Source organism: Schistocerca nitens, chromosome 5, assembly GCF_023898315.1.
Source record: "Schistocerca nitens isolate TAMUIC-IGC-003100 chromosome 5, iqSchNite1.1, whole genome shotgun sequence".
Lineage (NCBI taxonomy): Eukaryota > Metazoa > Arthropoda > Insecta > Orthoptera > Acrididae > Schistocerca > Schistocerca nitens.
In genome coordinates, this window is record NC_064618.1 from 728,242,718 (window position 1) to 728,257,150 (window position 14,433).

At 43.3% G+C, this 14,433-nt stretch overlaps 1 protein-coding gene across 2 annotated transcripts in view; it reads right to left on the minus strand.

Moving 5' to 3' along the window:
- Window positions 1–347: 347 nt before the first annotated feature.
- Window positions 348–14,433, minus strand: part of LOC126259962 (DNA mismatch repair protein Mlh3-like) — a 169,167-nt gene continuing 155,081 nt past the window's right edge. For both annotated transcript variants that reach the window (XM_049957073.1, XM_049957074.1), the window contains one exon: window positions 348–2,120. In XM_049957073.1, coding sequence (XP_049813030.1) covers window positions 1,936–2,120 — 185 coding nt within the window. In that variant the 3' untranslated portion in view covers window positions 348–1,935. The remainder of the gene's footprint in view (window positions 2,121–14,433) is intronic.

Consider the following 14,433-nt stretch of genomic DNA (forward strand, 5'->3'; position numbering starts at 1 on the left):
AGTTGACTTTAATGACACTCATCTTGGGGATAAGCACATAATGCTTATCACAACAACAGATTCTCTCCAGTCACTAACAGCAGTAAAAGTGTATCTGGAAAACAGAGAAAACTGTGCTCAGGAATAGAAAAACATTCGTAACACCAGGATAGAAGAGTAATACGCTAAGGCGAAAGTTTGCCGGTATTCAAGCTTAAATCAAAACAACAACAACAATAATAATAACAATAAAGGTTTTATTGAATACAAGGTAACATTTTGACCAAAAATAAACATAAAATATACTAACATAACAAAAATAAATAGCAAACTCATTCATGAACATTGATTGTAATATCTTGCAGGCACATAGAGAAACTTACAGAATGAAAACTTGGAATATTTATTTCAGGCATAATATTTTGCAAAGAAATATAGTAAATAAATACTTTAAAAATACCAATAAAATTTTTTTCACTTATCGCTTCTAAAAGGTACTTTGGAAAAAAATAGGCTCTTTTAAAGCTGCAGAGTGTTACATCTGACTCAGGTTTGCTTATAAATTCTCCTTTAATTTAATGTAACAAAGCTGACATTCTGCAACTTTTGTGGCATATTAGATCTAAAAATATATGAAACTTTAATTTGTGACTGTTATTTTTTTAGACCCATCTATTTCTCTTGTATAAATTGCTAGAGCCAAGTATAGGGTAAATGGAATAAGTATGGAGGAGGAGGAGGAGGAGGAGGAGGAGGAGGAGGAGGAGGAGATATAGGTGCTGGAGAGAGTAGGAGGGGAAACAATAATTATGAATGTTGATCTGAAGCCTGGCAATCAGAGAATTCCTATCTTTGGGTATTGTTTTTGAAAATGAAGGAGGCTGTTGTTCAAAAAACCTGGCAATCAACTTTGTTCAGTTTTACCTCTGAGCCTGCTACCGTTGCTGCAATTTCTATGTCATCATTGACATTATTTACTTCTGGAAATATCCATACTATTTACCTGTTGTAATCCAACCAATCATTGACCCTTCTTTTCTTCTTATTTAGTTGAGATTTATTTTTCACCGACAAATATTATTCCAGTTGTGAAATACTGGAATGGTGAGTTACTCTTAGCTAGTCTGCTATCAATAGTTGAACTGTCAGCTTCTTCTTTGCTGACTAACTCATGTTCATTAGCTATCACTGCATTCCTGTCTGGATTCTTCAGCAGAATATGAGCAGATGAAAGAAGCTCATAAATTTGTTTTAAATTCACATATCACATGTTTAGCTAATAACAGCTAAAAATCAAATAGAAATAATTTTATCATTGTTAAGGATTGGTACCACATATTATAACAATACCCCAGTAAAATATGATTTCGTCATGAAACAAATGATGCCATATGTGGCAGTGTATACAATGTTTGACATCGCAGTTGGAAAACCGATCATTATGCATGTGGAAATATGTGTGGATTTTGCTCAAGTTGACGAACTTTGTAGAACGCTCTTTCTCATTTTGTAAATTCTTCATGGTCTAAGTACTTTCCATTAATAAATCTTTACAGTCTTCTACTTCTCTCTCCTGTTTCTGTATGATGAACTCATTCTTTACTGTTTCTGTATGATGTACTCATTCTTTACTGTTTTTCATTTGCAGGTACCAGGTGCTGCCAGCAGATGGACTGTAGTCTCTCTCACAAAGCCAATTTCTGTCCGCTGCAGTTTACTTGCATAATATTTTAAAAACATTTTTATGCTGATCACTTTTGTAAGTTCTTGGCAGAAATAATACAGTAGCTACTCTTTGCCTCATTCATGAGATAATGAATAATTAAAAAATGTTCCATTCCTTGATAAAACTATTCCTGTAGGAAATTATCTTTGTGTCTCATTCACACAACTGATTACCTCAATAGTAGCATGATAGCAAATCAAACACTTTCTCTCCAGCACTGAAGACTCTCGCTAGGTCTTTAACCCAAGTTTATTAACAGCTACTTTTACTGTTTTGTTAATTTGCTCCAAGTCAAATATAACACCAAATGTAGGGCGACCATGAGCACACATGAAGGGCTGGTCACACTTTGCAAGATTTTTAATTAAAGTTTTACATTCCTCAAGTGCCAACTCTTCGCCAAACTTGATTGCACCTGTAACACATTAGGAATTAAATGTTGCTTATCTTAAAATAAAGATGTTTGCAATTTATTACATTACACAATTATTTCTGGCACAAAATAAAAAAGACTATAACTAAGAAATTACAGCTAACATTGTGTATTTGAGAGAGCAGCATTGAAATTATTGCTTGGATCTCACAGATAATAAATACATCTACACAAAAATAAATTATGTATTAAAATCTCAGGTGTGCTGCACAATTATGGAATGAATGTGAACAAGAGAGCAGCAGCACTACTGGTGACATCCATAAGATCTGTGCAAAACACAGCATGTCTGAGTTCAGTAAGTGACACAATTATCTGCTGTTGGTAAGGGAAACATTCATTGGTGAATCTGGACCGACTACTTATTTATTTATTTATTTATTTATTTATTCATTCATTCACTCACTCACACATCTCATTCCATCAATTGAATCATGAAGGAGAACCTTCAGGAATATGGAATGAACTAAATTATACATTAACAGGCAAAAATAGCCATTGACAGCTATTTCTGTAATGTATAGTACCAACAAATGTTACTCAACTAACACTTATAATTATGGAAATTACTTCTACAGTACTTTGTACGCACACATTTATATTAGGAGGAAAGCAACTACTTTGAAAAAAGTCACTGCTCCTCCTTTTACAAGGTGCATTCCATAAGTAATGTGACCAAATTCATAAAAAATCATTTATTGAATATATTCATACAAATAATCAAATATTTTCAAAATAGCACCCTCTTGTGTCGATACACTTTTGGAGGAGGTGTATCCATGCCGGGAAGGCGTTCCTGGAATGACTTTTCCGGAATGCCCTTTAGAGCTGATGTAACATGTGCCTGGATGCTTTCAATTATGTCCCAATGTTTTCGTTTCATGGCTCCTTTTAACCGAGAAAAAAAAAATGTCAGCGGGGGCCAGGTCAGGACTGTAGATAGGCAGGGGAATCAATGGGGTCTTGGTCCTGGCCAGGAAGTCATTTACAATGAAGGCGCTGTGACTCGGTGCATTGTCATGGTGAACTTTCCACATGTCCTTTAGGTCACTTCGGCAGCACGAGGCCCTCCTTTTCAGTCTTTTGAGCACTTCCAAGTAGAAAGCTGAGTTCACTGTAGTCCCAGTAGGTATGAATTCATGGGGAACAATGCCTCTAACATCAAAGAAGACAATGAGTATGGTTTTGATCCTGGACTTGCTCATACATGCCTTCTTGGGATGGGGCGACAGTGAGGTGTGCCACTCTGAACTCTGCCTTTTTGTCGTTCTCAAAAATCCATGACTCATCACCAGTGATAACTGAGTTTTAAAAACTGAGGATCATTTTCACATATTTCCAACATTTCTCGGCACCAAAGTACTTGCATGTGCTTGTTTGTCGCTCAACACTTTTGGGACGAGTTTGGCACGCACCTTTCTCATGTTCAAATCTTTGGTCACAATGCAGAAAACTGTACTTTTTGACATGTTTAGAGTTTTTGCTATCAATTGAAGGCTCAGCTGTCTGTCAGAGTTCAAACAATCGCGCACACGCGTCACATTTTTGACGACTCGTGCGGTTGACGGCCGTCCACTGCGAGGTTCGTCGGTGATCTCCTCTCGGCCCTCCATGAATGACTTGTGCCATCGGAAAACATGTGATTTGGACAAGCAATCATTTCCAAAGGCATGATGAAGTAATGGAAACGTTTTGGTGGCAGACTTCCTCAGTTTAACGCAAAATGTGATAGAGTACTGTTGCTCTACAGAATGATCCATTGTGCCGCGTTACATAAACTCAAAATGGGGTTGACAGAAATGCACGTCCTGACTCTCTGGCAGCTCACAGCCAAATGAGACAAAGAACGTTTTGAAGCTAACACCCCCCTCCACTTAGCCCAGCCAGTTACAACACGCTGTGGTGTACCATTGCATCAGAAAAAATTAGTCACATTACTTATGGAACACACTCTGTACACTCAGCAGCTGCTTTCATTTAATACTTAAAACAAGAGATTTACGTACCTTTACATAAAACACTATCAGCTGTCTATGTACAGGTAAAGTAATGATGTTTAATACAGGGTGTTCAGGCTAGAAGTATACACAAAGAAATGCTTATAATGAAAGACCTCGATGTTTTGTCTTTAGGTAAATACGCAATCTCCCGATGGTCACCGTTTCATGAACTGTGGTGAGTCATACAAGGCACATGTGCACGCATTCATGGAAATGTTTATTGAGCAGCAGGCAGACATATCTTGGCAGTCAAGCATGTGAACACCACAATGAAAGGTGCAACATATGCTATATTTAGCAGAGTTAAAATCTGTTACATGTGTTCAGCAGTGTGCAAGAAGAGAATGGAATGAGGATCCTCCCACACATAAATCCATGTATCAGGCAAGTTTCCAGGCTTACACAAATTTGGTAATAATAAACAAACATTAATGACATGTGAGCTGGTTTGCATGCTACTGATTCTAAAGACTACCATTACAACTAAATATAATGAATTTGCATTTTCAGAGTTATGAGGAGCCCTCACTCACAAAAGAATCTTTGAAACACAGCAAAGTAATTCACAGGCTACATTATTTGGAGTGGCAACAACTGGAACTTCAAACAAACCAACACTGAAGGGGAGATGTTACTGCAAGGCATCATTGCAACAACGTTCATACAGGTGAAATATGTACACGCAAAAGAGAAAGGGGGCAGGGGAGGGAGGGGCAACAGGACAAAGATGGACCCACCTGATGGTGAAGAGACCCAGTCAAACAAAAGAAACTCGCCTCTGGGTGCACTTGGTGGTAATGAGATACCAGAGCAGCAGGGGATAAAACTGTAATAAAAATCATCTGGTACTTGTGGCACTCAATAGACCTCACCGCACTGAACAAACTTCACTGCACTTAACAATTCAGGTGTTGATACAGGGGAACAAACCGGGAATGTGGCACCAGATTTTGCAGAACCATGGCAAAAATTCTTCGAGGAAACACAGCTTGAGGACAGAGTGCAGGAGATGTGGCAGAACCTCATACATTTTCCACACTGCGAGGAAATATGCAAACTGAGTGCCAACATGAAAACTCTGCTGTTAACATGAACTCCAGTGAATCATGGCAACTAACGACATGAGCCACATAATGATGTGTGAGGCAAGATGTCGAGGGTGCGGCTGGGACATGTTGGCTTGTCAAAGCAGGAACAGAGACTGGGCAAGAAGTGGTGGTGGGGGTGGGGGCGATCGGGGGGGGGGGGGGGGGGAGAGGACATGGTTCCTGGCAGTTGAAGATCTACCTGAGTAAGTGTTGAGCATGAGTGATGGAGAAACATGGTGACATGTTGACCGGCAGGAGCTTCGCTCATCACTGGATTTTGGTCAATGCAGCATGTCATCTGCTGCTGTCAGTGGAGGTGAAAGAAGGGAGTTGCCACACAGTCGTCGTCCCCCCCCCCCTTCCAAGATGGAAATTCCAGTGACAACAGAACAGATAGGTGTTGGAAACTGAGGATGCCTACTGGGCAATGTTGCAATGGCAGCTGGGCAGAACAGGCCAGGGTGGGGTGGGATGGGGTGGGGTGGGGTGGGGAGGCAGTGAAGGGTGGCGCCGTCTGTCAGGCAATGCAAAGTGTGTAGCATCTGGTGTGATGTTGAAGACTGGCCAAGGGACATGTGCACAAGTCTTTTTTTTTCTGTTCCCATTGTGTCTATAGTTTTCGGTGAGAGGAAGGGCATGGGCAGATCCTGTGGGTGGCACTAAGAGCATGTAAAATGGCATCACTGCCCCAAAGGTGAGGATGATGGCAGTGGTGGAGGCAGATCTGTGGACAGGGGTGGTGAACGCCTGTGGGGGGCGGGGGGGGGGGGGGGCAGTTTTGTTGGCCAGATTTGGTAAAAAGGGCACTGGGAGGTGTGACAGTTGGATAGGTGGCTGACAACTGGTTGGTGGCAGCATCAGGTGAAATGTCGGCTGGCGGCACATCAGATGCTGCATCGAAGACCGAAGGTGGCACTTGTCTGTGGCACATTGTGTCAGAGGTGGTGTTGATGGCACTGTGACAAGGGCTGGTGGTAGGTGGAGGCAACTCTACCTTGATGGTGCTGTGCTCACTGGATGGAGTTGGCTCCATAATATAGGCCGGCTTGAGCCAGTCTATAGAGACGATTGTTGCAACAGATGGACAACATTGAGTTCAGACAGAGGGAGAATGTCTTCTCCCCACATTGCAAAAACAGTTGTGAGGCCATGTATTGCAGGCAGTGAGGTGGCTGGTATACATCCATCCAAAGCATGATGTGGGTGCATGCTGCAAGGTCATGGTGAACAAAGGTGCAGTGCTCACCGCAATGCTGCAGAAGTGCTGGTTGCAGCTGGGACATGAAGCCTTGGAACTGTTGCACGAGACATGGGATGATGCTGTCGGGAGGAAGTGGGGCTGCTTCTATAAAATCAGCAGGGACGACGAGTGGTTGTCCACATACTAGATCAGTGGCAGAAGTTCCTAGGTTGGCTTTGGGTCAGATCCACAGGCCAAGAAGCACAAGGGGCAAGGCGGCAAGCCATTCAGAAAAATAACACCTGAGTGTGGCTTGAAGTGTGTTGCAGAATCATTACACCATGCCATTAGCAGCAGAATGATAGCTGGTACTACACTTCATATTGGAGCTGCAGGTGTTTGCCAGAAAGTGAAACGTGTGGAGATGAATTGGCACCTGTGATCTGAAGTGAGGTCATGGATGCATCCAAAATAGGACAGTCAGGTCTGAATGAAGGCTGCGGACACAGTTTCGGCTGAAACATCAGGGATGGGGATGGCCTCCGGCCTGCGTGCAAATCAGTCGATAACTGTCAATAGGTACTGACAGCCACTGGAGGAGGATAGCAGGCCATCATTGTCAAGGTTACATGTCAAACTGGTGCTGTGTGAGAGGTAAGGCTGCAAAAGGAGTGTGTACATGCTGGCTAACCTTGGATGGCTAGCACAGTATACAGGTTCCAGCCCAGTTGCTGCAGTCACACTGAATGCCCGGCCAGACAAAATGTTGTTTCATAACGGCAACAGATGTGCAGATGGCAAGTGTGCATTGCCATGAATGCAGTTACAGGCATGTTTTTGGAAGGCGGATGGGAGAAAGGGGTGGGAAAGATTGCCAGAACTGTCAGGCTGTGAAGGCTCTATGAGCATGTCGCACCAGATTTTATGGTCAGAGCAAGATATAGGTATTAACTGCAGTTTGAGGCCAAAGGCAGCATTCTGAAGGGAGGGGTTGAGGTATGTGTCACCCTTTTGGGCATTCTATGGGTTTGCTGATGGTGCAGCAACAGCTAAGGTAATCTGCCAGTCGAGACAGGTTGGTGATCCATAAAGATGGTAAAGACACGTCCATTGCCTGAAGGTAGAAAATATCGAATGGCTTCGTGGGCTGCAATTAGCTCACAGTCATGTGCACCCCAGCAGCATTGTGCATCAGAGAGCTTGCAAGAAAAGAAGGCAATCATTTGCCAGACATTGTTCACATGTTGCTGGAGGGTGGCTCCAATAGTGACTTGGCTTGCGTCTGCAGCTATTGCAAGAGGGGCAGCAAGTTAGGGGTGGGCCAAAAGCACCACAGTGGTGAGGTCTCATTTTGTTTTCTCACAGCTTTCAATCATGGCCTCTGTTCAAGTAACCAGTTTGTTATCTTGTTTCTTATCACCATGAAGTGTGATAGTGAGGGGCTCTTGGGTGGGGATATCAACAGAAAAGTTGACCATGCTGATGAAACACAGGAGGCCTTTCAAGGTGGTAGGATATGGAAAGTCTGTAATTGCCTGTAACTTCTCAGGGAGGGGGTGTGAGCAAGCAGCAGAGATTGAGCACCTGAGAAGTTCCTTGCTTGCCTGCCCAAAAGACAAATTTTGCTATGATGACAGTCACCCCAGCTTTCTGTAGATGAGTATATTATCCAAACAGGTAAAACATCGCAGTGTGCCCCAGAATACGCCGTCTAAAAATCGCTGCCAGGTTTGCAGTGCATTTGCAATAAGTTGAAGAGTGTGATTATGGCTGTTTTCTCAATGTCCTCTGGGCAAACTGGGATTTGGGCATAGACCTTTGCACAGACTTTGTTACTGAAGATAGTTGCTCCCAATATGACACTGTTGTAAATGTGTTGCAGCGGAATGCGATAGCATTCAGGAAAAGTGTGGGCATTCAGTTTAGGTAACCACTAAACAGGTACCAGGAACCATCCTTCTTGGGAGCAAGGTGAAGATATGAGGCCCAAGGGCTTTTGGAAGGACAAAGTATGCTGTGACGAGCAGCTCTTGAACCTTGTTCTATAGGATTAAAGAGCATATGAGGGGGAAGGCGGCGGGCAGGAAACCAATGTCATGCATAGCGTCACGGTAAATGCTTGGGAGGGGGGTGGGGGTGGGGGGGGGGGGCACAGCTTGTTGAGAAGGGGAAATTCTATTCTGCAAGGAGCTCAGTGTATTGGTGTGAAATCATCATCTGTTTTGTTGTGAAACACATGGTGGAACAGGAACTGTAGAGGATGGACCGGCCAGAGGTGGTGTTGATTAAATGACACTTCACTACAATGGCCAGTATGCAGTAATGGCTGAGAAAATCAACACCCAGAATGGGGTCAGTGACATCCATGACCAAGAAGATCCTTGGGAGTATGCAGTGAAATCCTAAGTCAAGCGAGTGGGTATGTACCCCGTTAAGTAGTGATAGCTGAGTTGTTGAAGCCAGTGATGATGAGAGGAGAGGCAGGGCTGGGATTCTGGAGTAGTTTGTGGGGAAATATAGATAGGTCAGAATCAGTGTAAATGAAGTAGTGAACAAGGAACTGGCATCACTCAAATCACAGACGAATAGGCACTTTGATGTAGTACAGCAACCAGGTGTGCCTTTTGCCAGTGCCTGCTGGTGTTTGGGGCCCAGGAGTAGGAGCATTTACCATTTGTGGCATTCTTGTTGAGCCTCTGGTGCTACCAGCAAGCTACAGGAAGTTTCTGATGGTCATTGGAGAGCAGCTAGAACTGCACCTGCAGGGGAAGCTAATTTTGCTTGTGCCACTGTCGTGCAGGTGGGGCAGTCGGTGTCTGGCAGTGAGAGGGGGAGATGTATGCAGGCATCACTTGTGGTAAGTGCTGCCACTGTGGAGCTCAAGTACATTACAAGGTTCGTATAAAAAGTAATGAGACTGAGCTTGTAAATCTAAATTTATTGTAGATACCACTACAACCACTTAGACTCTTCAATGTATGACTCTTGAGAGTCAACAATCCCCTGCATGTGAGATTTCCACACTTCAAATGCTGCCACAAAAGCTTAGTCTGGGATGGCCTTCAAAGCCCTCGTTGTGGTGGCTTGGACCTCCTCCAGGGTCCCATGACGGTGTCCTTTCAGGGAAGTTTTTGGTTTGGGGAACCAAAAAAAGTCTGGTGGGGCCACATTGGGACTTTAGGGGGGATGGGGAATCGTTGGAATCCCTTTCTTGGCCAGGTAGCTGGCCACCATGAAGCAGGTATGACTCAGCACATAGTCATGATGCGGCTTCCAATAATCAGCAAGGATGGACCCTGGCTTTCAGTCTCTTGAGGACTCTGCAATAAAAAGCGCCATTGACAGTTTGGCATGGGGCACAAACTCATGATGAACCACACCCCTGATGTCGAAAAACACAATCAGCATGGCTTTCACCTTCGATTTGCTATGTGAGCCTTTTTTTGACGTGGGGACGTTGCGGTGTGCCATATGGCACTCATGCGCTTTGTCTCCCGGTCATACTGAAATACCCAGGTTTCATCTCGGTGATAACGTAGGCTAAAAATTCTGGATCAGCTTCAAGGCTCTGGATATTGTCTTGCCAGGTGTCCACATATGCTTGCTTTTGAACATCTGACAAAATCTTTGGGACCCTCTCGGCACAGATCTTCCTGATCAACAATTCTTTGGTGATGATGTTGTTCACCGTCGCTTTATCAAGCCTGAGGTCGTCTGCTATCATCCTGACACTCAGTGTTCAATAAAACATGCACAAGGTCGATGTTTTGGTCAATTTTGCTGGTTGATGGGCATCCGGAGTGGTCCTCATCCTCAACACTGTCCCGGCCCTCTTTAAATCTCTTAACCCACCTGAAAACCTGGGCTTTTGACAGGAAATCATCACCATAGGCTTGCCGACACATATCCAACATTCCTCTACCCGATTTTCCTAGTTTCACACAAAACTTGATGGTGTAACATTGCTCGATCATGTTGCGCCAGGACCGCCAACTTTGCGACGTGTCCACTCAACACATGATACTACCGAGACAAGAGCCCGCAGGCGACTGACACGCCCTGCATTTTCGGCCAGACAAGCCCCATCACCAATTCTCCCCCGGGCAAGTGTGCACTGTAAAGTACAGTCGCATCAGCAAAAAATCAGTCTCATTACTTTTTATACAAACCCTGTAGAATCTGGCAGAGCTTGGTGACCTGCATGCTGGGTGGTGGGTTGTTAGTTGTAAGGGGCACGAATGACGTGATGTGCACACACGCTGGCAGTGGGTATGTAGCCATCATGCTGGTGGCTACCAGCAGAACACGTCACAGCCATGGCAGGGAGGGAATTCAGAGTCACAAACAGTTTATCGACCAAGACAGTTGCATCATTGAATGTTAAAGTGGGTATGTGAGGCCAGGGCAATTTGAGCTTGTATAGGGGCATGAAGGCACATAAGCCAACAATTTAGAAGAGAGAACGTGTGGTTCGGTAAGTGCTCAGATGTAATTCAGTGACACGGATGGATGTTGCTGTGCTGTTCAGATGATAACACGTTGCATGCTCGTTGCAAATCTAAAGGCACAAAAAAGGAAATGATGTGCTATTTTAGGTTAGTATAGCTGGCTGAAGGGGTTGGTGTGAAATAACATTCCAGATATGGGCAGTGGTGGTCTGGTTGAGGTTGCCAACGACCATCCTGAACTTCATTGCATCGCTCATGATAGAACACCCTGTGTAAACTGCCTCAATTGAAGCAAACTACAAGTGAAGGACAGCAAATGGTTGGCCATGTGCCCAGGAGGAGTTTCAATGCGGTGGGCTGGCACTCAACCTGTGACTCCATTGGTTATCTGAGCCAAGCTGTTTAGTTCTAACAGTCGTGTGTAGACTTCTGAAACATCAAAAGTGCTCGTGGGTGTTAGGTCAGGAGCAATAATGGGAGGCTGCTGGTTGGAGCTGATGTGACCTTCACAATAGTGAGGATATGTGACAAAGATGGGTGGGTGGGTGGGTGGGGGAGATGGTGGCGTGTGCACCCTGCTCAGTAAGCAATGGGAATGAGCGTTGTGCAAGGGGTCGGGTGGAGAGAGGTAGTGAAAGCTGAGGGTGGGCCACTGGTGGAAAATAGTGGTGCACTCTGAGGGTGGGGGCACGAGTGGAGGGTAGATGAGGAAGGATGACAAGTGGAGAGTGGGAATGTGTGTGGAAAGTATCCTGTACACATAACAGAAACTAACTGTTCTCATGACCATATGGAGTATGTAAAACGAGTAAAGTAAAAATCAGTGTGTTTTGGTAGTAAGATTCAGTACTTGTTTTGGTGCAAAGGAACATCTTAATGTTTCCTCCTTTGCTCTTAAGGACTTGCAGGTTTCCAGGCTTACACAAATTTGCCAAGAATAAATAACAATTAACAAAACATAAAATACGTGAGGTGGTTTGCTTGATATTTATTCCTAAAGACCACCTACTACAGCAAATATAATTAATTTGCGTTTTTGGAACTAAGAGCAGCCCTTGCTCATTAAAGAATCTCTGAAACAGAGTAAAAAAATTCACAGGTTACATTATTTGGTGCAGCAACACCTGGAAACTCAAACAAACAAGCACAGAGGGGGAGACGTTACTGCAAGGTTTCATTGCAACAATGTTCATATGGAAAATATGTACATGTAAGAGAGAGAGAGAGAGAGAGAGAGAGAGAAGAGGGAGTGGAAAGGGGGGGGGGGGCAAACAGGACAAAGATGGACTCACCTGGCAATGAAGAGACTCGGCATAGTCACAAAAAAGAAACTTACTTCTACGCATGCTCTTGGTGGTAAAGAGGTATTTGAGTGGCCTGGGGTGAAACATTAAGTCACCTGGTATTTCTGGCACTTACTAGACCTCACTGCACTGAACACACACCCCCCTGCACTTAGTGATCCTGATGCTGATATCAGAGGGTGATGAAACGGGTGTCTGACATTAGACCTTGCTGAGTCATGACAAAAATCCTTCAAGGAAATGCAGTTTGAGGACCATGCACAGGAGACAAGTTAGAACCTCTCATGTTAGCTGAACTGTGAGGAAACACAGAAATTGAATACTGCCGTGAAACCCAGCTGGTTAATGGATTTCCAGTAAAGCATGGCAGTTAATGACATGACTCACTTGGCGTTGTGCAAGGTGATCTGCCAAGGGCACGGCCAGAAGATGCTGCTTCATTGAAGCAGGAACACAACCGGGACAAGCGACAGTGGGGATGCATGGCTCCCAGAAAGGATGCCAACCTAAGATTTACCTGCAGCAGTAGTGACACATGGGCCAGCAGAAGCTTCACTGACCACTGGTTTCTGACTGGCATGGCACGCCATTTGCTGCTCTCAGTGGAGGAGGCCGAAGAGTATCACCACATTTCTCCATGAGATGCTTTCTGAGCATTGGATCAAAAGGGGGGTCCCATTGCCTGGCCCCCTCAGCCTTCCAATCTGACTCCACTGTATTTCAGTGCATAGGTGTTTATCAAGAACATTGTTCACAGAGTAAAGGTTCGAGACCTAGTAATCTGAAACAATGGATCTATGATGCAGTAGAGGCCATCTCTGTCAAGCTTATGGACATATGGTGAGAAGTGAGGTTTCGTTTTGATATCTGTCAAGCTACAAATGGTGCTCGTATTGAACTGTACCGAAATGCATAAAAATGTTTGAACTCCTGCATACAATGTTGGACAAACAAAGTTATGAGCCTTAATAGGTAAAAACAAATGTTTTTGTATATCTCTAGCCTGGACATCCTGTATAAACTTTAAATTTAAATTAATTTACATCCATAAGTCCAAATAGTCTGATAAAGGGTGGCTAGTAGGATACTTTTTTTTCCTTTGTTTTGAATAAAGAGCTTTATGTGCAAAATTGTTTCTAGAAGGGCTGGTCAGTTTCACGATTTTCTGTGAGACATAGTTAAGTAGTTGTAGTTCACAATCCACTAAAATGAGCTCTGCAACACTCTGCTAGAAAACCACACTGATCTGACCACTTTGTCAGAAGATAAAACTCTGCCCACTATCTTCTTGTAACAACTTACAGATATCAAATAGAATGACTTTCTACAGACAAAAGGTCTCTGAACCTCAGCTTTATATTTAAAAAAAAAAAAAAAAAAAAAAAAAAAAAAAAAAAAAAAAAAAAAAAAAAACCATCAGTCAAACTATTTTTTCAAATTAATCTCTTTAGTTTCCATTATGCTTTATTCAGTGCAAAGCCATTCTTTCTTTTACCATAACTTCATCCAGATGTTTATTGATACTCAGCTTTTTTATTAATCTGCTGCCAAAAATCTGTGCCCTTAGGCTACGTGCAACAATAGCTCTCCAAGGTGCTCTTTCCACACAAGACAACTACAAAAGGGACTGTAACTGCTCTTCATATTTGCTCTAAACATTTGGAAAAATCCATCAGCACCTCTGGATCTGGGCGATAACCTGTAGAAACTACAGAACTGATGAAACACTATTGTCCATGCACTGTAGAATACAGGATACCACAGTAACTCACAACTCCACTCTACAGAAACCTTTATTTGACTCCTCTGAGAACGGAAAAAAAAAGAATTAAAGGCATTCTTATTGTTTCTGCCCCTATTTCATTTAACTGCGATGCACTATAGGGTCCTGTCACTTGGCAGGGCATTTCATTCTATTGGAAACCATTCTGTTGTTTAGAGAACACTGAATCAGATATCATGTATCAAACACAAGCAATTCAGTCACACTACGCAGGCATGCAAAAATTACATATGTTGTGAATGGCTACAAATGAAGTGAGATAGTTTTTCCTATTCAAAGAACAGAAAAATCTTAGAAATAAAAGTATATTACATACCCACATTTCAAAGTATGAAGGCCTACCAGTCATTCCAATCATCATTGTCAACATTTTTCAGTGACTGTCAAGAAGCTCTCAAAACAAACATATTCAAATGGCACAGTTACAACAGCTAACTGACAAGAGAAACAAGTGAAAGCACAGTGCACAAATAATTCAAATATTAGAAAGCC